The following is a 23348-nucleotide window of genomic DNA, read 5'->3' on the forward strand; positions in this document are numbered from 1 at the left end:
CTTGGATGGTCCCTAGGTCCCATTCTGGGATACAGTCTTCCCCAGACCCAATCGCGAACCTTGAGGCGCGCACGCGCAGTCGACCCGCAGGCTCAAAGACCGCTACCCCGGCTCTGCTGGCTGCGACTGCGCAGTCGGGTTCAGATCCCGGCCTTCCCATGAGCCTTTGGCGCGGGCTCCGAGGCAAACGACGGAAGCAGCCGCTCTTGGTTTCCGGCAACAGGACACCGGCTGTCGGGCGACCCGGAAGTGTTCCCATTTTGCGTCGTCGGGGCTCGGCGGCGGCCGGGCTCAGGGTGGACAGATCACCATGGGGTCGTCAAAGAAGCACCGCGGGGAAAAGGAGGCGGCAGGAACTACAGCAGCGGCCAGCACCGGGGGCGCTACCGAACAGCCGCCTAGGCACCGGGAGCACAAAAAACACAAGCATCGGAGCAGCGGCGGCGGCGGCAGCAGCGGCGGCGAACGACGGAAGCGAAGCCGAGAGCGGGGGAGCGAGCGCGGGAGCGGGCGGCGCGGGGCCGAAAATGAGGCCCGCAGCAGCACGCACGGGCGGGAGCGCAGCCAGACAGAGCCCTCCGAGCGGCGCGTGAAACGAGAGAAGCGGGATGATGGCTACGAGGCCGGTGAGGGGCCTGTGCAGGGGGCGGGGCGACCGGAGGTGCCCCGGGTATGTGGGCTCTGGGTATGGAGGCCGAGCGCATCAGGCCGAGGCATCCCCTGGCTTTTTTGTCAGCACTCTTTAAAGGGTCTTTCTGTGGCTATTTGGGACTGAAGGTTGTCTTTCTCTGTTAAACTGTCTTGAGGGTAGAGATTTTCTTTGTTTTCCTCAATTAGCGTATCACGAGCCCTCCCTGAATGTGTTGAATGAATGAAGCGATGGCAGCATGGGCAGAGGCAAGAACAAACGTGTTGTCAAAGTTGTGTAGAGTTCATAGCAGAGACAGCAGTCTGTAAGAGAGAGCCGGTTCCGAACACTAAGGGCTCTTGTTTTGAGACGAAGCCATGAATTTGAACTGACGAGTGAGTTGATCACATTCATATTTTGCAAAGATCACTGTGTTGAGAACTGGGAGAAGGGCAGTAGAGACTGGAGGTGAGGTGAAGGCTGATGGTGGCCTGCACCGAGGCATTAGCCATGGGATGGAGAAACGTGGACAGATTGGAGAGGTGTTTTGGAGGAGGAAGTGATGGAGCTTAGCATTTGGATGAGAGCTGGAAAGAGAAGAAGGAATTGAGGATGCGCCTTGAATTTTGACTTGAGCAGTTAGTTGAATGGTAGTGATCTCTACTGATGTTATCCTGGTGGTTCAGTGGTAAAGAATCTGCCTGCTCTGCAGAAGACAAAAGAGACACGGGTTCTATCCCTGGGTGGGGAAGATCTCCTGGAGGAGGGCATGGCATCCCACTCCAGTATTCTTGCCTGGAGAATCCCATAGACAGAGGAGCCTAGAGAGCTACAGTCCATAGGGTCTCAAAGATTTGGACACAACTGAATTGACTGAAGCATGCATGCCCAGTGCTGTCGACTGAACTTCAGGAGTTTGGAAGAGAAACAGATTTTTGGAGGGAGACAACCGAATTCCGTTTTGGAGAGTGTTGAATTTGATGTGCATGGAGAAACCCAGGGCTTGGGCTGGATAGAGCAGTTTGGGAATCATGAGTGTTTAGGTGGCATATGAAGTCCACGGAGAGACTAGGAGTAGGAAGCCAGGGGTGGTAGCAGAACCTGATAAATGCCAGTGTTTTAGTAGAAGGCTGAGCAGGAGGCCACGAAAAAAGGAGGTAGGCTATCCCCCAAAGCAGGAAAACCATAGAATCTCATGTCAGGGGATCTGTGGGAGTGCTCATCTGTGTCACACACTACTGGAGACGAGATGAAAACCAGAGCTGAAAAGAATCCTTGGGGTTTTGAAATAAGGAGGCTGGTGATCTTCGAGAGAGCCTGGAGTGGTTTGGGTTCAGAGTTCAAGTGGGATAAGAGGTACAGAGGTAGGTTGTGAGGTGAACATGCTGGAATGATGAGCTGTGGTGGCGCCTGGTGGGGGCAGCTCCATCTGAGTCAGAATCTGACTTCTGCATGTGGTGTTCAATGAAGTCACTTGCTCTTTGTGAGGTGAGTAGAGGATGTCCTAAATGCTCTTTTATCTCAGTGATCTCAGCAGCATCGCAGAAGAGGCTCCAATAAAGTATATTTCTTCACTGCATGAATTACACAGAGGGTGTAGTTATGCTGCCAAGACGGTCCCTACCCTGTGAGGAGAAGCAGGTCCAGAAATGACTGTGGCCGTGTTGTGCAGAGGAGAGCAGTTCATGCTGATCAGTAACAGAGCAGGACTCCAGGGAGGAAGTGGGGTCTGATAGGATTTTGTTAACAGCCTGAGGCCAGAGAGGGCAGTGTAGGTTGAAAGCACAGGATACGCAAAAGTGGAGAGGTGGCAAAGTGAAGGATGTAGAAAGCTGGACCCTTTGGATCAGGAAAGGAAGGTGTGGGGAGAAGCAGCGTTCTCAGAGCCTGGGACTCGGGTGGAAGGAGCTCCTGGCGGGGAGGAAGCAGGCCCAGGTGCTGACCTCGTCTTGGCCCTGCACCTGGAGCAGGGCTGCGGCTCCTGGGCCCAGTGCTCCGCTCCTGAGCCTTGCTGCTTCTTGTTGCAGCTGCCAGCTCCAAAACTAGCTCAGGCGATGCCTCGTCACTCAGCATCGAGGAGACCAAGTAAGTCCTGTCTCCTTTTCGTTTCTGTGTTTTCTTCTGGGACAAGCAGCTTCTGGGGTAGCTGTCTGGGGAGGCTTTCGCATAGTACACGTTCTGATTGAAGTGGGAAGCGTCATGTAAATCATCCCAGCCAACCATCTGAGTTCCCGAAGTGGACTCTGAGGCCCAGGAGAGGCTGGCCTTGCCTCGGCTAGGGGGCAGGCCAGGCCTTCCGCCCGATTGGGAGGCCGGTGCTCTTCCCACTGCTGGGTCAGGGCATAGGTTTGAGACCCTTCGGACCACTCAGTCCCCTCCTGTTTTCTCCCCCTCTTTGTACAGAAATGCATTTGGTGCCCCCATTTCTTGGACAGCTCATAACACTTGTATCTCTTGTCCTCAGTAAACTCCGGGCAAAGTTGGGGCTGAAACCCTTGGAGGTCAATGCCGTCAAGAAGGGTGAGTGTGGGGCTGAGGGTGGGGGGAGGGAGGGCATTTGGGGTCAAGGAGCGAGTCTGTCTGGAGGGATTTTTGAAGAAAGTGGGGTTGGAGTGCAGGTCAGCACCACTCAGTGGTCCCGCATGGGTGCTGGCTGTGGGCCTGGGGCTTCCTTGCTACTGTGATGGGGTCTGGGACTCAGCTGCTTCTTTAAGCTTGAGCAGTCGGCGTGGCAGCCTCAGTATGGCTGCGAGATAGCGTTAAAGGGGCCAAGAGATGCACACAGCGCTGCAAACTCATCTGCGCTGTGCACGTGTTGGTTTTATTTTTTGTTTTAGTTTGGTTTTTTAAAAGTATGACCAGAGGGGCTTTGGAAGGCATGGAGGGTCCCATCTTCTTGTGGGGGTGATGTGGGAGTGTGGGGTTGCCTGGGAGTTAGGAGGCAGAGGATTTTCTTCCCCTGCTTCTGGCTTCTTTGGCCCCCTGAGCGGGACGGGGCAGCGTGAGTGGCTCCCTCCTTTCCCCACCAGCCTTGGGCAGGCATAGCCTCACGCCTGGGCCTCCCTTCCAGAGGCGGGCACCAAGGAGGAGCCCGTGACCGCCGATGTCATCAACCCCATGGCTTTGCGACAGCGAGAGGAGCTACGAGAGAAGCTGGCGGCTGCCAAAGAAAAGCGCATCCTGAACCAAAAACTGGGGTGAGGGTCCCCGCCAGGTGGGCTCTGGCAGGGTCTGAGGAGGCACCCAGGAGATCTGGAGTCGGGGTTGGGGGAGCAGGAGCTGGTTCCCCAGAGCATCTTTCTTCTCTGTCTTCAGGAAGATTAAGACCCTGGGGGAGGACGACCCCTGGCTGGATGACACCGCGGCCTGGATCGAGAGGAGCCGGCAGCTTCAAAAGGAGAAGGACTTGGCAGAGAAGAGGGTGAGGTGCTGGGGGTCATTCTGCCTCTGGTGGCCTGATGGCTGGGGGGCCGCAGATGGGCCGTGGGGCCGTGAGGCGGGGGTCTCAGAGCAGTGGGAGGCCTGTGCTCAGTGGTGCCTGCATTGGGTTCCCAGAGGCTTGCTTGTTTAGGTCTGTGCTTTTTGCATCCCCACTTAGTAAGGCCCCACGTCTTCTGGCGATCCAGAACAGCCTGAGGTCATGGGTCACCGCCCCATCCCTATCCCATAGGCCAAGCTGCTGGAGGAGATGGACCAGGAGTTTGGTGTCAGCACCCTGGTGGAAGAGGAGTTCGAGCAGAGACGGCAGGTGAGGCTGCGGTAGCCACAGGGAGGGGCTGGGGAGGCTGCTGTCCCAGGTGCTGGGATCCCCGGGCGGGGTCCAGACTGGCCTGCACTTTCTGCCCCGCCTCTAGGACCTGTACAGCGCCCGGGACCTGCAGGGCCTCACTGTGGAGCATGCCATCGACTCCTTCCGCGAGGGGGAGACGGTGATCCTCACCCTCAAGGACAAAGGTGGGTTGCACTGGGGCACTCTGGCTGGGGGCCCAGGCCCTGCCGGGTGGAGGGCGCGTGACTGGTCCTGCCTTCTCTGCTCTGCCTGCAGGAGTGCTGCAGGAGGAGGAGGATGTGCTGGTGAATGTGAACCTGCTGGACAAGGAGCGGGCGGAGAAGAACGTGGAGCTGCGCAAGAAGAAGCCCGACTACCTGCCGTACGTGGAGGACGAGAGCGTGGACGACTTGGCCCAGGCAGGCCGGCAGCGTGGGCACTGGGCAGGGGGTGTTGGCGGCGGGCGGCTGGTTTGGGAGGAGATGGTGGCTCTGTGGCTTTTCAGGAGCCAGACTGCGTTCCAACCTGTCCCTCTTGCCTTGCAGCACAAACCTCGCTCTATCCTGTCCAAGTACGACGAGGAACTCGAAGGCGAGCGGCCGCAGTCCTTCCGACTGGAGCAGGGCGGCGTGGCTGACGGCCTCCGGGAGCGGGAGCTAGAGGAGATCCGTGCCAAGCTGCGGCTGCAGGCCCAGTCCCTGAGCACGGTCGGACCACGACTTGCCTCTGAGTACCTCACGCCAGAGGAGATGGTGAGTCCTGAGGTCTCCGCCCAGACCTGCCCCTCCCTCTCCTCAGGGGCCACAGGCTGCCAGAAGGCACTAGAAGGGGGATCGGGTAATTGCGTGGTAGTGGTCCCTGTGGATGAGCAGTAACCGCAGTGGGGGTGCTGCGGGGAGGCAGTCGGTGCAGACAGAACAAGGACTGTGAGCCAGGTGCTCCTGAGCTGGTGTGCAGGTTCTGCCACATCGCCAGCCTGTGTCTGGGGTGTCATTTAGCTGTGAGCCTGAGGCTCCTCTGAAATGAGGGTGGCAGGAGCCACCTCACGGGGACTGTTCCAAGGGTTGGTGGTGGTCTGGTAAGTGGTTGTTCTGTAGGGTGTCACCTTTGGGGTGCTGTGTGGACATGCAGGTAGACCTCAGGCTCAGTAGGTTGCTTGCCTATGTGGTTGAGAGCAAGACTCTGGAACCAGACTCCGGAATTTCACTGTCCTGGCTCTCCTGCTTAGGAGCTGGTGACTTTGCACAAGGTACTTAATCTCTTGCTACCTTAGCTGTCCTCATCTCACAGATGGGATGATGGTTACTCTCGTCTCACTCACGTGTGTGAACTGCTGCGTAGCAGCAAGCAGCATGAACTCCCATGGGCTTGTGCTGCTGCCTCCTTTCGCCCTCATGTCTCTCCCATCTTCTTCTCCTTTCAGGTGACCTTTAAAAAGACCAAGCGGAGAGTGAAGAAGATCCGCAAGAAGGAGAAGGAGGTGATCATGCGGGCCGATGACCTGCTGCCACTTGGGGACCAGACTCAGGATGGGGACTTCGGTTCCAGGTGGGCTGGGAGACGGCTGGGTGTGGGGGCTGGGCCGGCCCTGGGGCCAGCATCACAGAGAAGCCTCTGCCCACAGACTGCGGGGCCGGGGGCGGCGCCGGGTGCCTGAGGCGGACGAGGAGCCCCAGGAGGAGGGGGAGAAGGAGCCCGTGGCTCAGCCGCCACCGTCAGATGATACCCGTGTGGAGAGCATGGACATCAGTGATGATGGTAAGGGCCCGGCCTGTGGGGTGGGGGACCTGAAGGGCCCAGGCAGGAGCCGGCGGTGGTCTGAGCGGGCGTCTCTTGTGTCTCCCCCAGAGGAGGGTGCTGCGCCGCAGTCTGGGTCCCCAGAGGTGCTGGAGGAGGACGAGGCGGAGCTGGAGCTGCAGAAGCAGCTGGAGAAGGGGCGCCGCCTTCGGCAGCTGCAGCAGCTCCGGGACGGCGGCGAGAAGGTGAGGGGCTCCGGGGGTCGGGCGCGGGCGGCGCTGCGGCCCGTGTGACAGGTGCGCCTGTGGTCGCTTGTCCTCAGGGGCACACAGTCCCACGCCGTCATAGGCGGCCCCCGTATTCTGGTTCCACGTCGTGTTACTGGTGGGTTTCTAGGTTTCTGCCATGTTTTCACTATGGGGTGCTTTAGCGGTTTGTTGTTTCCATTTTCTTTCCTTCTGGGGTGTGTGTTGTTGCCTCGCTGAGAGTGAGGCGTCATCCTAGGGCTGGGAGGTCACTGGGGGAAAGGACAGCCAAGGGCTCCTCTGATTTTCATGGGGCAGAAGTGGCAGTGAACCTGTGAACACGAGCAAGCTGAGTGGTCTCTGCTGGTGACGGCTGTGCAGACAACACAGGAGCGACCGGAGGTTGGGCTCTTAGGTCCGGTGTTCGGTGTTCGGGAAGGCCTTTCAGGGGGTGCCTTTTGAGCTGAGACTGAAATGACATAGTGGAGTCTGCCTTGCCCAGACTCAGAGTGCCAGGCACTCAGGCCATGGGGACAGCAGATGTCCTTTGGCGACATGACTTGGAATGTGTGAGGACCAGGTGGGCTGGAGCGGAGGAAGGGAATGATGGTGTGAGCTGAGGTGGAGAGTTGAGTGGGGCCTTGAGACCGTGGTCATTGCTGGCCCTCTCGGAGCACTGATATGTGCCATGCACCGCTTAAGTGCTTTGTGTGTGGATTCACTTAATCCTCGCAGCAGCACTAGGAAGAAGGCTCTGTTATCTCCTTTTTATAGATGAGAAAACTGAGGTACAGAGGTGGTAGGCAGGTTGCCTAAGATCACGTGACGGGGAGGTGGCCGAGCACAGCCTGGCTCCAGAGCCCACACTTGAACCCTGCACCTCCCAGCAAGAGAGACTGTGAGGCCGGAGACGGGCTGCAGCAGCAAACCCAGAGCGCCCACCGTGCGGGTCGAGCAGCAGGGAGCCACCGGACTGAGGCCTTCCTGAAGCCAGGGAAGGGTTTCAAGGAGAGGGAGGGAGCATCTTCAAACAGTATTGAGGGGCAGATCAGATTTGGCCCTGGTGGAGACAACGCCACTGTGGAGACAGTAGCTTCGAGAGGGTTGAGAAGAGCTGGGACTGGAGGAGGAGGGGCATTGGGACTATTCCTTAGCCCAGGAGTGGGCGCGCTTTGTTCACGGGCCAGGAAGAAAATATCTGAGGCTCAGGGCTCTGCCTCCAGCTGGGGTAGCCGGGGGCGGAGCCGAGCGCCAGTGCGACTTGCTGTACAAGGGTGGGGTGGGGGGATACAGTTTGCCCACCCCTGCTCTAAAGAGAATGAGGAAATGGGTCAGTAGCTGAAGAGGGCATGAGGTGAGGGAAGTTTTTCCTTTTTTGTAGTTAATGAGGTATAGCGTTTATATTTAAAAATTATGCTCCAGAGTCAAGAGTTTATGGCTGAAAGGATCATGCCAGTTATGTGACCCAGTGGGATTCATCAAGGTTGGATTTTCTACTGGCTGGGCCATTTTCTGAAATGGGGTAGACTAGGGTAGGAATGAGTGTGGGCAAGAAAGTGAGTGTTCGCTTTCGGTTGAGTTCGGTTTGAGATGCCTCCTCATTGGAGGTGATTGTTATTGAATAGACAGTTGGATGTATGACCTTGAACTTCATATGTATACTCGGGAGAGATTGAGATGGAAGCATGGAAGTCAGTGTGTAGATGGGGTTTATACCAGAGGACTGGATGGGATCACCGGGAGTGAATGTAGATAAGGAAGAGAAGGTAAGGCGAGGACGGAGAGGAGAGCTGCTGTCCTGGAAACCACGTGAAGACCGGTCTGGAGGGAAGGTGTGAGCAGTGGTGCCGCAGACTCGGGAGAGTTCTGATATCCGGAGGATGGGAACTGACCGTGGGGTCAGCCAGCACGGTCACTGATGCTCCTGTCCAAGGTTGGCTCGGTGGGGTGGTAGGAAACGGGGGCTAGATCATGCAGGTGTTAGCAAGGTTGCTGGACAGGAGATTAGTAGGTGAGAGTTGACTCTGTTCTGTACGCCAGCAAGAGATGGAGAATGTAATTTTAAAAAGACACAATTCACGAAAGCAGTATAGATAATGAAGTAACACGGATAAACAATAGAAGGCATTATGGATAATGAATAATGAGCTTAGCAACAAAGTTAAAAGGAATGAAGACATGCAAGATCTCTACGAGGAAAACTGTAGTCCGTTTTTGAAAGGGATTAAACAGGACGTGTTGTTTCAGTTACCCAGGGCTGCCATAACAAAATACTGCAGACCGGGTGGCTGAAACAGCAGCAGTGTATTCCAGCACTTCTGGAAGCCTCAAGCCCAAGGTCAGGGTGTTGGCAGGTTGCTGCCATTTGAGGCCTCTGTCCTTGGCCTGTAGGCAGCCGTCTTTTCACGGTCCTCACATGGCCCTTGGGTGTAATTTCCTGGTGCGTCTGTCCTTCTTACAAGGACACCAGCTTATTAGATTCAGGCCTACTCTTAGGGTCTCATTTGACCTTTATTATCTCTTTAAAAAAGGCCCTGTCTCCAGGTACAGCCACACTGGAGGCAAGGGCTTCAGTGTACAGATGTTTTGCGGGGGACACAGTTCAGTCCATAACAACCATATTAATGGATAAAAGTAATGTAAAGATGTCTGTATCCTCGCAGTTCCAGTAGAAATCCCAGTAGGTTTTTGTAGAACCTGGCAAAGTGCTTCTAAAATTTACACAGAAGATCAAAGGGCCCCAAATAGCCAAGACCCTCAGACTAATCAGGTGGTGGGATTTGCTGTAATAGATTCCTAGTCTTTTGGTTGTTCAGTCGCTAAGTCAAGTCCGATTCTTTGGCAACCATGTGGACCATAGCCCACCAGGCTCCTCTGCCCATGGAATTTCCCAGGGAAGGATACGGAAGTGGGGTGCCATTTCCTTCTCCAGGGGTTCTTCCCAACCTAGAGATCGAACCCGCACTTCCTACTTGAGAGGCAGATTTTTTACCACTGAGCCACTGGGAAGCCACTTTTAAGTCTTTTTAGACAGTTGTAATTGAGGCCCTGTGATATTGGGGGCATTAAATGTGGCCCCCACACCCCAGAAACAGACTCCTGCCATAAGACACGACGTGGCCCACTGTGAAAGGAGCTCAGCTCGATAAGCGGTGTCAGGACAATCAGTTATCTATTTGGAAAAATGTGAAATGCGGTTTGCACCTCACACCTTGTGCAGAAATTCACTTAAAAGGTTAAGAACTTAAAAACTTAATATTTGAGAAAAGCGTGAAGAATTTTGTTTATGACTATGGTAGAGGTTCTTTTTAATTGTGTTAAAATACCCATAGGATTTATCATCTTAGCCGTTTTTAGGTATATGGTTCTGTGGTGTCAGATACATTCACTTTGTGTGCAGCATTTAACTACTTAGAAATTAAAAACTTGATTTTCATTTAAAAAGTTAGTTTTATTTTAAAGACGCCATGAAGGGAACTTTCCTGGTGGTCCAGTGGTTAGGACACCCCACTTTCATTGCACAGGGTGCTGGTTTGATCCCTGGCCAGGGAACTAAGATCCCACCTGCCTTGTGGCACAGCAAAAAAAAAGAAAAATATGTCGTGAAGAATGTAAAAAGATAGGCCAAATGGAGAAGATACTTGTCCATGTGCAGAAGGGCAGTTCACAGAGGTGCAAGGGTGCATGACCCCTGAACCACAAGGCAAGGCCCAGCCTGGGTAGGAGTGGAGGAAGGGCGAGCTGACATGATAGATCAGGTCCCGCCTGCCTCGCTTGGCAAAAGTGTCAGGCTTGATAATGTCAGGTGTCCATGAGGACGTGGGGCAGCCAGAGTTCTTGTCCACACTTGGCAGGGGCATGTGAAGGAGTCTCATCAGTGGGGAGACACTAATGAGCCTTGCAGAGTGAAGTCGCGTGTCTCAGCGGACCACACCCCGTGTAAATGCTCATGTCGGGTTCTTGGTCCGGGGAGCGGCTGCCTTTGGTGCACTGGAGAACGCCGCCGCGGTACGGTCACAGCACGGGACGGGATTCCGTAGGGAAGAGCTGTTCAACTGGAGCCGCTTACGTCAAGACTGACCTTAAAACAAATGCGTATACTTGAAAACATAGGATTAGACAGTGTGCTTCAGATTACGTAATGTTTGAAAATCACATAACAGAACAACAGAGTGTTCATGGGTGAGTCTTCACGTGCTAAACTGTGAAGGAAAGGCCGTGAATCGTGACCGCAGCTATGTGGGGAGGAGGCCTTTGGGGCCTGAAAGGGTGTTCATGATGCTGTTCAGCCAGGTCATGGGGACATGCTGTTTGTTTGGTGGTGGTGATTTTTAAAGGCATATGCGTGTGTTACAAGTAACCTTTTTATGTGTAGGATGACATTTATTTAAAAATGTGATGTCATGTAAGGAAAGGAGTGCAGAGGTGGACACGGAGACTGGAAACTTCTCTGATGAGTTTGCTGTCAGGGGCAGAGCAGGAAGGCTGTGGTGTTGAAAGAGGATTCTTCGAAGAGCAGAGAGGGTCTTCCCTGATGGTCCAGTGGCTAACACTCCATGCTTTCCCTCAGGGGGTGCTGGTTCGATCCCTGGTCTGAGAACTAAGATCCCATATGCCCAGCAGCCAAAAATAAAAGAGGGAAAAGGGGGGAAGATCCTAGACAGTCCCTGTGTGCTGATGGGAGTGACACAGGACGGGCATGCTGTCGGGAGCAGAGTTCTGGCAGCCCTCGGAGCCCTGCCAGGTGGGGTGGCCTGTGGTGGGCGCAAGGTCAGGCGTCGGCCGTGAGGAGTGGGGCGGCAGGGTGGGTGGCTGGGGTTCAGCTCTGGAAGCAGGGGGCAGATCCATGGAGCATCCAGCCTGTGCAGGGCCGGGGTTCCAGGGGGAGGGATGTTTACTTGAGTCCTGAGCCAAGTCTGTTCGGTGAGGAGTGGGTGGAGGAGGGGTGGGAGAAGGAAGGCGCGGGGTGCGAGAGTGAGTGGACGAGGAGGAGCGACAGAGGCTTGGTCACAAGGGGCCGTGCCAGATTCTGGATATTAATTCAGAGGGCAGTGGGGAGCCATTGCCGACTTCGGAGCAATGGAGCGAGATCATTGCAGAGCAGACCAGGGGTCAGGGAAGAGGAAAGCGCAGTCTGGTCCGCTGTGGGCAGTGGGAATGGCATGCTGTTCTGCCACCAGGGAGGGTGGAGGGGGGTGGTTCCTGGGTCTCCATGGCAACCCCCTAGAAACTTCTGGGTTTGCCCACAGCTGCTCCCTCCCCCAGGTGGTGGAGATCGTCAAGAGGCTGGAGTCTCGGCAGCGGGGCTGGGAGGAGGAGGACCCAGAGCGGAAGGGGGCCATCGTGTTCAACGCCACGTCTGAGTTCTGCCGCACTCTGGGGGAGATCCCCACCTACGGGCTGGCCGGCAACCGGGAGGACCAGGAAGAGCTCATGGTGGGTCCTTGGGCAGCCCACCCCCCACACACTCCCTGGGCCTGCTCTGCTCTTGGGCACCGGGCGTGGCGGCCCTGCCAGTCCTCAGGGACAAGCCTCAGTGCTCAAGGGGGACAGGCTCGCCAGGGCCCGGACTGAGCCTGGTCATTCCTCCTTCAGGACTTTGAACGGGATGAGGAGCGCTCAGCCAACGGCGGCTCCGAGTCTGACGGGGAGGAGAACATGGGCTGGAGCACCGTCAACCTGGACGAGGAGAAGCAGCAGCAAGACGTGAGGAGGGCGAGGAGCCGGAGTGGGGGCCGGGGGGCGCTGCCAGGTGCAGGGGCCTTGAGGGGTGGGCGCTGGGCTGGGGGCTCAGCTCTGCCCTCCCCGCCATGGGGCTGCCGAGTCTCAGAGCCCTGGGCTCCTCCTGTGTAAATGGGGTGTACGGACCTCACGGAATGTTGTGGATTAAATGAGGCGTCTCGTCGCGCAGGGCCTGGTACACAGCAAGGACCACGGTCCTGGGAGGGGTGACTGTCGGGCAGGAGGGTAACCCACTTAGCACCCCCATCATTGTGTGCTCCGCCCCCCAGTTCTCTGCCTCCTCCACCACCATCCTGGACGAGGAGCCCATCGTGAATAGAGGGCTGGCGGCCGCCCTGCTCCTGTGTCAGAACAAAGGTAAGGGGCTCGGGCTGCCCCGCAGTGGCCTGGGAGCCGTGGCGGAAGGCGGGCCGGGCAGCTGCCGCCCTCCGGCCCCCTGCCCCCTGCACCCCCCCCCCCCCCGGCCCCGGGCCCAGCAGTTGCGGTGGCTGCTGGCCTTTGCCGCCTCCGCCATCCTTAGTGCCTGCGCCCATATGTGCCCCACCAGGCACCACTGCCCCGGAGGCTCAGCCTCTCCTCTGCGGGGAGCGGGCGGAGTGGCCGTAGTCCAGGTGGTGGCACAGAGACCTTGACGTTAGGATCGCAGCCCTGCTGTGTACTGAGCCAGTGGCCCTGGACAGGCGCCTGACTTCTCTTGGGTCTCCGTTTCCTTTGTCTGCACGAGGGGACTGATGTCTCTCCCTTCCCATAGCACAGCTTGGAGGGGCGCTGGGCAGCCTGGGCTCTCACAGATTCTACCCCCCCAGGGCTGCTGGAGACAACGGTGCAGAAGGTGGCCCGGGTGAAGGCGCCCAACAAGTCCCTGCCGTCGGCTGTGTACTGCATCGAGGACAAGATGTGAGTGCGGGCCCACCGGGGCCACGCTGCCGGGAGCCTGGGCGGGGGAGGGGGCAGCGCTGAGGCCCCGTGTGTTTCCCACAGGGCCATCGATGACAAGTACAGCCGGCGGGAGGAGTACCGCGGCTTCACCCAGGACTTCAAGGAGAAGGACGGCTACAAACCCGACGTGAAGATCGAGTACGTGGACGAGACGGGCCGGAAGCTCACACCCAAGGAGGTGAGTGGGGCCGCGCCCTGGAGTCTGGGCCAGGGGACTGTGGTGTCCATTGCTTGAGGGCACAGCGGTCCCCCCTTGCAGGCCTGGCAGGAGGGCGTCTTTGCTTGCCTGCCCCCTCCCCAGCAGCCCCCCGAGCTCTCAGCTGGGGGCAGCTGTTTGCCTTTCTCTCCCCACATTCTTGGGATTTGCTGCCCCCTTGCACATCCTTCCCTCTCTTCGGGGACGCCCAGAGGGTGCCAGGCCCGGGGCCATCTCCCAGCCCCTTCCCAGCCGCACTGCCCCTACCTTGGCTCAGCCGGGACAGGGGAGCCACCGCCCTTCCCTGCCCCGAGGGCTCCGGTGGCTCTAACGGTGTTTTGCCCGGGTCGCAGGCTTTCCGGCAGCTGTCCCACCGCTTCCATGGGAAGGGCTCTGGCAAAATGAAGACAGAGCGGCGGATGAAGAAGCTGGACGAGGAGGCGGTGGGTGCCCACGGGGAGGTGGCAGTGGCCTCTGGGGGTGTGGGGTTGGGGGGTACTGAGGCACTGGGGTGTTCCTGCCGTGCTGACTGGCCCTGACCCACAGCTCCTGAAGAAGATGAGCTCTAGCGACACGCCCCTGGGCACCGTGGCTCTGCTCCAGGAGAAGCAGAAGGCCCAGAAGACCCCGTACATCGTGCTCAGCGGCAGCGGCAAGAGCATGAACGCGTGAGTGGGGCGGCGTGGTGCCCGCGTGCGGTGGGGGGCGGGTCACAGCTGCTCTGCAGCCTCACACTCCTCTTCTCTCTGCAGGAACACCATCACCAAGTGAAGCCGGCCTCCCTTCTGATCCCTCCCCCGACTTTAATATTAAATAAAGCTCCCTCCTTATTTTTTCCCCCTGGTCCTGGTGCAGGTTCCAGGGTCAGACCTGGGAAGAGGACAGGTGGTGCCAGACGGAGCATTGGCGACACTGCCCTGTGGCTCCGTCGTCATCTGTGTGACCTCAGGCAGGCACTGAACCTCTCTGGGCTTTAGTTCTGCCATTTGTTTGACCAAAACACCTTTGCTTCATAGGATGTCTTGCGATGATTAAGTGAACTCATTTCATTCACTCACCTGGAACGTGGAGGTGAGCAGGGCCCCTCAGAGGTGGCCTGGGGTCTGGCTTCTGCCGGGTGAGACCTGGTCGTAGGTGACACAAGTGACAGAGACGCAGGCGGGAGCTGGCGCGGCTCCTCTAAGGCAGACCTCCCGCCCACGCCGGGCCCCAGCCAGCCAGAGAGGCCGGCTGCTGCGCCTTCTCACCCGCGCCTCCCCCAGCCGCTCCTGGCGTGGTCGTACCAGTCCTGGCTGTGGCTGTTAAATGTCACACCTTATCCTCTGCAAGGCTGGCTTCTGGGTAAGAGTTGGGAGGTGTTTTAGAGGCTCAGTCACCGTGGCCTCTCCCAATCCCAGTGCTACAAGAATCGCTCTGCTCACAGCCAGGACGGGCACGGCAGGGTCTGGGGGCATCGCAGGCTCCTGTTGTCTACGTGGAGAGAGAGAGGCCCGGTTTCTCAGAGCACCCGCCTCCTGGGAGCCTTGTCCCCTTAGCAGGGCAGGTGAGGTTCCTCGATGTGAACTCCGTGAGGGACAGTAAGAGCCTGAACTGAGGGAAAGGTGACGACTGGCTCCGGTGGGAGTCAGACAAAACCAGCATCCCATTGCCCCCACCTCCACCCGCGTGCGTGGCAGATGGTTCACAGGTTTTTTTTTTTTTTTTTTAAATGAAAAAGTGGATTAAAATAACCTTAGAAAATGTAAGAAAAGAACAGAAAAATGTAAACAAGGGACGAAATACAGTTGCCTTAACGCATTGCTTTTGATGACAGTTACTTCGTGGCAGCCCCGCCCAGCACTGTCGTGTCCTGCTTTAGCTTGTCTCCTTATTTTGGGGTCTGATTCTGATTCAGTTTTCGCTTGGGCTTCTTCCTCAGGTTCCTCAGGGAGGGTCCCTGTGGGATGCCTAGGCTGGGTCTAGGATCTGGGGGATCTTCTTTTTCTCCCAGAAGCCTATGCAGCGTGTCTGGTGTTGCGGACGATGGTCCATTGTCCCTGGTGGCCGAGCACCAGCTCTGGCTGAGCTTTTGTCGAAGCTCACACCTCACCCACTGCAGCCTGTTAGGAAACTGTTGCCATCATCAGAGCCAAAAACATCCAAGGTTGTGTCTAGAGCAGTGGTGGACCCGGGTCGAACTGACCAGCCGTGTCCCAGGGTGTCTCCTGACTCTGACCTGTGACTGAGGGGACAGTAAATGGCGAGCCAGGGCCTAGGAGGGGCTCCGAGGGGCCACCTCCAGGAAACCTGCCTGGCTAGCATTCTGTTGTGTCTCCCCTCCTGAGGCCTCTGTCCACCCTGTGCTCGCTCTTCTGTGCCCTGAGTCATGCTACCCCTACCTAGGCTGTGCTTGCCAACCTGATGGGGGCGGGGAGGCAGCAGGGAGTCAGTTTAACTCCAGGGCTGGAGGGGGCAGCACGGAATCTTGTGAGGCCTGAGCTCCCAGGGCAGGCAGAGCCCGGGGAGAAGGTGGGGACTGAGAAGTGATGTCAGCCATGCGTGAGCCCAGCCCTCCAGGGCACCCAGGAAGGATACTGACAAATGCCCTCAAACAACCATCAGACTGCAGCTGCTCCCTCCAGTGAGCACGGGAGCGCTCAGGATGTGAAAAGCTGCAGGATGCTGGCCCCAGAGAGCTGAGGTGCATACAAAAGGAATGATTTCAGTGAGCCCAGACTCTTGCATCTTCTCATGCATACAGAGAAAGCACTAAATTCCTTGAGATACACAGTTTTAATTCACAAAAATTCTTTTGATGTTCAGACTGCCTGCCCCTTGTTGCAAACTTCTATAAAACCTGACTCCTCCACCCCACTTCCTTGGAGCAATTCTCAGGGTTACTTGAGATGCTGTCTCCCAGGCTTGAAGTCCTAAAAATTCTCACTTAATAAAACACCTCAATTTTTAGATTGTGACTATTACGTAAGTTGCCAGGACCCACCAGTACTACTAAGCCCCTTGGGAATTGGGGGCAGTGATGCCTCCACTCAGGTTGATGTGGGGGTCAGTGTGGTCTTAGCCAAGGCCTGGGGAGAGCCAGCTGGGCCACTGTCTGTCCTCTGGCAAATTACCACTGCGTTTTATATCAGACTTCCAGGGCTGGTGTAGAGTTGAAAATGTTCACCCTCTCATTACTCCAGCAAATATTTACTGAGCGTCAGAGGTGCTGGGGCTGAGGAGGAGCAGGGCCAGACCGGCTGCTTGGGCCCTGAGGGTCTGATGGGTGAGCAGCCATGGAGCAAGGACACTGGCGGGCGAGAAGGGGACGGGAGGGAGTCCACACTCTCAATGTGACACGTGCCTTCAAAAGGGCTTGGGGAGCCCAGCTTTAATTTCCAGAGGCCTGGACTGCCGCCTCTCCACCCCCAGCACATGTGCCATCCTTGCTAAGGCACCAAGGCCTGCCCAGGACCCTTTCACTTGCTGCAGCTTCATTCCCTCGCAGCCCCCAAGGAAGCCCGCCCTTCTAGGCCTGGTGATGGGAACCTCAGCCCAAGAGCCAGGGTCGGCTGTGGCCTGTAGGTGAAGCCAGGGCAGGACGGCCCCTCCACCCCAAGGTGTCCTTCTCCCTCTGGGCTGTGCCCACCCCTCGCCCAGGTCCAGTGAAGCCCGTTGAGCTGCGGTGGCCCGTCCTGCCCTGTGGCTCCTGCCAGCTCATCCAGTTCTGTTTCCCCACAGGACGGGGAAGCTGTCCCCCACTCCCCTCAGGGTCCCTGCCTTCCCCCCACCGCCCACCGCCGGCTGCCTGGTGAAGAAGCTGCCCCAGCTCATATCCTGGGGCCCAGGCCAGGCCCCCTCCTGAAATGTGTCCTTGACCTCTGAGAGTCAGTCTGTCAGAGTTCCTGAAGAGAAATAACCTTCAGGGTGTACACATATATCAGGAGGTTTATTGCAGGAATTGGCTCCTGTGACCATGCTGCTGAGTCGCTTCAGTCGTGTCCAACTCTGTGCGACCCGATAGATGGCAGCCCACCAGGCTCCCCCGTCCCTGGGATTCTCCAGGCAAGAACACTGGAGTGGGTTGCCATTTCCTTCTCCAATGCATGAAAGTGAAAAGTGAAAGTGAAGTCGCTCAGTCGTGTCAGACTCTTCACAACCCCATGGACTGTAGCCTACCAGGCTCCTCCATCCATGGGGTTTTCCAGGCAAGAGTACTGGAGTGGGGTGCCATCGCCTTCTCCGCCCGTGACCATGAGATGTTCCTATATTTGCCGTCTGCGAGCTGGACACCCAGGAAGGCTTTGAGTTCAGTTTGAGTTTGAAGGCCTGAGGAGTGTGGACACCTGACGGCCCAGCGGGCGTCCCATCTGAGGCTGAGGGAGCCTGCCCTCCCCCACCTCTCTCCTCTTGGGGCTCTTGGTGGAGTGGGTGAGCCCACCTGTACTGGTGAGGGGGACCTTCTGTATTCAATCTGCTGCTCCAAATGCTGACTTTCAAAAACACCCTCCCAGACACACCAGAAATAACGTTTTACCACCTATCTGGCAACCCCTGAGCCCAGTTGACACACAAGATTAACCATCACAGTGAATTACCTAAATTGGTCTAGAAAATTCCTCTTCAGCTTAAACAGTGTAGTTCCCCTTCTATACAAGTAACACTTCCTTTTTAAATTTTTAATTTATTTTTGGCAGCGCTGGGTCTTTGTGGCTGCCCTTGGGAGTCCTTGTGGCATGCAGACTTAGGTGCCCTGTGGCACGTGGGATCTCAGTCCCCTGACCAGGGATCCATCGAACCAGAGTCCCCTGCATTGGAAGTGTGGAGTCATAGCCACTAGACTGCCAGGGAAGTCACTGGTCATATATGTTTTTTATTCTCCAGGACATTATCTTGACTTTTTTAAGAACCACCCCCTAATCAGACATCTTCGTCAAGAATGAACTTCTCTGTTCCTTCTTGCCTCTCAGATCTCTCCTCTGGAGTCATTTTCATTGTTTCTGAAGTTCATCTTCTAGAAGTTCTGTCTAGATGAGCTCCCATATTCTGCTGGTCCGAATGTCTTCATCTTGGTATGGGCTGGAGACGGCTGTGCTCGCTCATAGGGCTGTGGTGAGAGTCCAAGTCGCTCCCCCAGGGCCATTTCCGGAGTCGGAGTCAGCTCCATTGGGGGTTTCCACTCCTATGATCCCAGTGTTTCCCTCAATACCTGTTTTCCCCTGTCTGACCACCAGATCCTGTCAACTCAGGCGACTCATCAAAGCCCCCTAGCCTGGTGCTCCAGGCCCCGTACCTGCCACACCTAACACGATCCGGTCTAGTGCAGACACAACATGATACCTGCCTTTCTGCAGACCCGCGCCCCTTCCCTCATCTACACCTGCTTGGGAGACACTAAGCGAAGCAAACTTGCTGTGTCATTATGTGCTCCCCAGGAGGGGGAGGAGACAAGAGGAGACAGAACATGTCTGACCTGTCAGGCTTGGACAGAAAGGAAAACCAAAGGAGGGGAGGGCCTCCCCACAGAGGCCCCCTCCCCAAAGCTCTGTGGCCATGGACGGTAAACAGCCTGGTCAGACAGATCACCCCCTACTCTCCAAGTGCTCTCGAGCATACACTCCAGTCTGCGTGCTGGAGGGTTGATGGACTAATGCCTTGTAAGCGAAGTCCCCTCTGGGTGGTGGAGCTTACCAGCGGCCGGCCAGTCACAGCCGCTCTCGGACCCTTTGCACCCTGTTGGCCACGCTCCTGTCACTGGATCGCATCATCCGAGTGACCCTTCGGGCTGCTGCACCCAGGACCAGGGCTGACCTGCTGGCTGGACATGCTTATCGTGCCCCTTTTTGGCAGCTTCCATGAACGTTGACTGAATATGGGGCCAGGAGCTGATGACACCTCTCACTGTGGCCCAGCTCATGCAGTTTGAATCCCAAGGAAAAGAAAAGTACTCTTCTCCTACAACAGTTAATGAAAATGGTGTGGTAGCACTCTCTCCATGCTGAACCACCTGGACTGGCTAGTAACGAGGGTTTCTGGTGCTCGTCGCTGTGAACGAGCAAAGGTTACATAATGAAGTGGATATTTTAGCATCATCAGATGCTGTCCTAACAATAACTAAAGAAATTGCCACCACTCAGGAGACAGCCTTGATCATTGCTAACGGTTTACTCCTGTGTCACCAGGCGAGGTACGCCGTGTGCCTTGACACATTGCACAAGGATTCTGGAGCCCCGAGTACGTCATCCATGAATCACTGTGAGCACGAACCACTGCTGGCGTCCCGCCCTCCCTCGTGTCGACGCTCTTAGTGGTTCCTGCTGAGAAGCTGCCTCACGTGCTCCTCAGACGCGGGAAGCAGAGACGGTTGGGCCTTGATTAAAGACCAAATCCAGGGTCCCTCAACCCCAGGAATTTCCTAGGGGGAGATGTGGGCAATTACTAAGGACAAATTGCTGGCCTTTTCTTCCAACTACAAAGAGGCCCTATACCAATGTGGCTTCTTTGCACACTGAAGGCTCTCCCACGTTGAGAGCCTTTGTACTGGGTTATTGGACAAGAGACCAGTGTGCCGGGTGGGGCGGGGGCGGGGGCGCCCTAACACTCATCCCATCTCCCTCAGACCCCAAGGAATTGTCTCAGCCTTGGAAACTGGATTCCTCCAGCACTCAGTGGCCCCAGGCTTTTGCATTCACAGATTTCCTCCTGCTGCTCAGCACACTGTAAAATCCCACACATATCCCCTCAGCACAGAACAGGACTCTGCGTGCTGGCCAGAGCTCAGTGGCCATGAAGCCCAGTCTGCTCACATGGGTAGGTCAGAAGCTAACACTCCAGGAGCAGCACTGCGCCAAGAGCCCGGGGGTTGGTGGGAAAGGCTGCCTTGCTCCCAGGCAGCTATTGCTCAAGCGCCTTAGACACTGGATCCAGAGTTCTCTATAAAGGAAAGTTCCAGCACCGTCCACTGTGGTTTAACCTGCTAGAGAACTCAACCTGAGCTGAAATAAAGAACACAACAGACAGAATACGCAACGGAAGGGATACAGCTTAGGAATCAGTCAATTATAAGACCAGACTAAGAAAATCGTCAAAGAAGAAAGACTGAAAAAATGTAAAAGAAAACCTAAGAGAATGGGAGACAGTAAAGGGACTAACATCCGAATAAGAGCAATTCTAGAGAGACACATAAACGTGGCAGGAGGAAATATTTGAAGAAATAATGGACACAAATTTCCTGGAATAATACAAACATGAAGCACACTGGACCAGAAGAGCTGAGTGCCAGAAAGAGAAAAAAGGCAACGCACACCTGTATATATGTATATCACATATATGTCACATAGGACTTTACAAACATCAGAGATAATAAAGCTTACAGAGAGCGCCAGTGTATCACATGCAAAGGCGAGAGTCAGACTGACATCAGTCTTTTCAACAGCAACACTGGATGCCAAAAGACAATGAAGTAGTGTTTTTTAAGTGTAAGAAAAAGGATTTAGAATTTTATATCCACACAAACTGTCATTCAAATTAGACAGATGGGTCCCTATATACCAATTATTACAGAGTCATGTCCGACTCTTTGCAACCCCATGGACTGTAACCTACCAGGCTCCTCTGTCCATGGGATTTTCCAGGCAATAGTACTGGAGTGGATTGCCATTTCCTTCTCCAGGGGATCTTCCCAACCCAGGGATTGAACCCGGTCTCCCACGTTGTAGACAGACGCTTTACTGTCTGAGCCACGAGGGAAGTCAGAGTTAATAAACATTATCAGTTAAAAGAAAAATAGTGACTCTATTTTTAAGAACCCAGATGCAAACAAACTAAATAAAATTTTTAAAGCAAAAATAAAGAAAAGAGAAAAAAAAAAAGAAACAAGAAAATAATCCAGATGCACTTAGAGATATCTAAAACATGAGGACGTGCAAAGAGTGGAAGTCGGGGACCTCCCTGGCGGTCCAGTGGCTAAGATGCTGTACTCCCAATGCCAGAGGCCCAGGTTCAGTCCCTGGTCAGAAGACTAGATCCCACATGCGGCAACTAATACCCAGTGCAGCCCAGTAAATAAATACATATTTTAAAATAGTAAAAGAATTAAGATAGAGGGTGAGAAGAGGGGGAACTGGAGAAAGTGGAAAGGCACAGACTTCGAGTTAGAGTTAACAGCTGTGGGACAGGCACACAGGAAAACTGTTGGCAGAGGAAATCCTGAGAGTTCTCATCACTAGGAAGGAAAGTTTTTTCCTTCTTTTTTTTGTCATATCTATATAGGAATACAGATGTTAGCAGAACCCATTGTGGTAATCATTTCATAATATATGTAAATCAAACCACTGTGGTGCATGTCTTAAACCGAGTGATGTATGTCAATTATTTCTCAATAAAACTGGAAAAAAAAAAAAAAGGAAGACAACTCACCAGGCAAAAATACTAACCAGAAGAAATCTCAGATAACTATACTAACATGAGATGAAATAAACTAAGATAAAAGGGAACTGTAGGAATGGAAAGAGTCACTCCATAAAAAAGGGTCCTGTTCATAGACATAGCAATTTTAAACATGTTGCACTTAATGTAAACTTAAAAAACAGCTTATGAAAAACCGATGACTATAGGAAGAGGCCATTACATCCACCTTAAGGATCCACAGTTGGTGAATGTCAAATGGTGCGAGCACTTTGGGAAGCATTTGGAGGCACTGACTAGAGTTGGGACACAGAAATTTCACGGTCAGGAAACTGTCTCAGGAGAAACATACACAAAGCACAAAGACAGAGGCACAAGAATGTTGACAACAGCGAAAATGTGGAAAAAACCCAAAAGCCATCAGAAAAAGTGAATGGATACCTTTGATACAGTCCCACAGGAAACAGTATAAGCAGTCAAAACAAATGAACTACAGCATTATATAGCAATAAGGAGAAACAAAGTAATGTAATGGTAAATGAAAGAGCCCCAAAATATAATATTCAGTGCATTATCCTTCTCTTAAAGTTAAAAATAGCTTTACAAGAAAATCACACAGAAGGAAAACAAGAGCACAGGTAACTCAAGAAGACAGTTACCTGGCGGGGGAGAACAGAAAACGGGAGGGTGGGGAGTAGGAAGGGAGAGTGGAGGCATATGGTAGCTTGGGTTATTGTCTATGCTAAGTCACTTCAGTCGGTCCGACTCTGTGCGACCCCATAGACGGCAGCCCACCAGGCTCCCCCGTCCCTGGGATTCTCCACGCAAGAAGACTGGGTTATTGTCAAGTCCTGGCTTTTGTTTTGTGGTGGTGAGTTGGAAGGTGCTGTCGTTAAAAATTACCAATGATGGGACTTTCCTGGTGGTCCAGGGGTTAAGAATCCGCCTTCCAATCACTGCAAGGGACGTGGGTTCAATCCCTGGTCAGGGAACTAAGATGATCCCACGTGCCACAGGGCAACTAAGCCTGAGAATCACAACTACAGAGCCCGTGTGCTTGGGAGCCCACAAGCCGCAACAGGAGAAGCCCTCCTGCTGCAATGAGGAGCCAGCACAGCTGACAAAAAAGAGGTATCGTGATGGAAAGCAAAGAACACTGAACACTGAATACCTCACACCTATCAGGATGGCTACTATCAAAAAAACAAAGAAAAATAATGTGTTGACAAGGAAGTGAAACTTGAATGCTCTGTGCACAGATGGTGGGGAATGAAAGCTGGTACAGCCACCACAGAAACAAGTATAGTGGTGGTTCTTTAAAAATTTACAAACAGCCATGTGATCCAGCAATTCCACTTCTCCATATATATTCAAAAGAACGCAAGGTTTCAGAGGTCTCTGTACACCCATATTCACAGGAGCATTAGTCACAACCAGTAGAAGGTGGAAAGAACCCAAGAGTTCATCAATTTATATAAAAAAACGTGACGCGGAACAAAAATGGAATAGTAGTCATTCCTAAAGAGGAAGGAAATTATGGCATATGCCCTAATTTCTCATGGATAAACCTTGAGAACGTTATACAAAGTAAGAAAAATAATCCGTTACAAAAAAGACAACTATAGTATGAGCCCACTTGTCTGAGATAGCTAGTCAAACTCATCAAAACAGGAAGTAGGGAATTCCCTGGCTGTTCAGTGGTGAGGACTC

At 54.6% G+C, this 23348-nt stretch overlaps 1 protein-coding gene across 1 annotated transcript; it reads left to right on the plus strand.

Annotated features, from left to right (window-relative positions):
• The first annotated feature begins 186 nt into the window (after positions 1–186).
• Positions 187–14091, plus strand: SART1 (spliceosome associated factor 1, recruiter of U4/U6.U5 tri-snRNP). Its single transcript, XM_006056433.4, has 20 exons — positions 187–626; positions 2656–2713; positions 3093–3148; positions 3699–3825; positions 3944–4049; positions 4299–4376; positions 4483–4582; positions 4674–4816; positions 4943–5149; positions 5821–5945; positions 6022–6155; positions 6246–6379; positions 11645–11815; positions 11975–12085; positions 12391–12478; positions 12928–13018; positions 13103–13238; positions 13610–13699; positions 13803–13924; positions 14009–14091. The coding sequence occupies exons 1-20, from the start codon at positions 311–313 to the stop codon at positions 14025–14027; spliced, it is 2412 nt and encodes an 803-aa protein (XP_006056495.3). The 5' UTR covers positions 187–310; the 3' UTR covers positions 14028–14091.
• The last annotated feature ends 9257 nt before the right edge of the window (positions 14092–23348 follow it).

The sequence above is a fragment of the Bubalus bubalis genome, chromosome 5 (assembly GCF_019923935.1).
Source record: "Bubalus bubalis isolate 160015118507 breed Murrah chromosome 5, NDDB_SH_1, whole genome shotgun sequence".
In the NCBI taxonomy this organism is placed as follows: Eukaryota; Metazoa; Chordata; class Mammalia; order Artiodactyla; family Bovidae; genus Bubalus; species Bubalus bubalis.

Coding starts and splice junctions, on each gene's coding strand:
- SART1 (XM_006056433.4), top strand. CDS start 311: ATGGGGTCGTCAAAGAAGCACCGCGGGGAAAAGGAGGCGGCAGGAACT. Junction 4,377..4,482: donor AGTTCGAGCAGAGACGGCAG/GTGAGGCTGCGG, acceptor CCCCGCCTCTAG/GACCTGTACAGCGCCCGGGA. Junction 6,156..6,245: donor CATGGACATCAGTGATGATG/GTAAGGGCCCGG, acceptor TGTCTCCCCCAG/AGGAGGGTGCTGCGCCGCAG.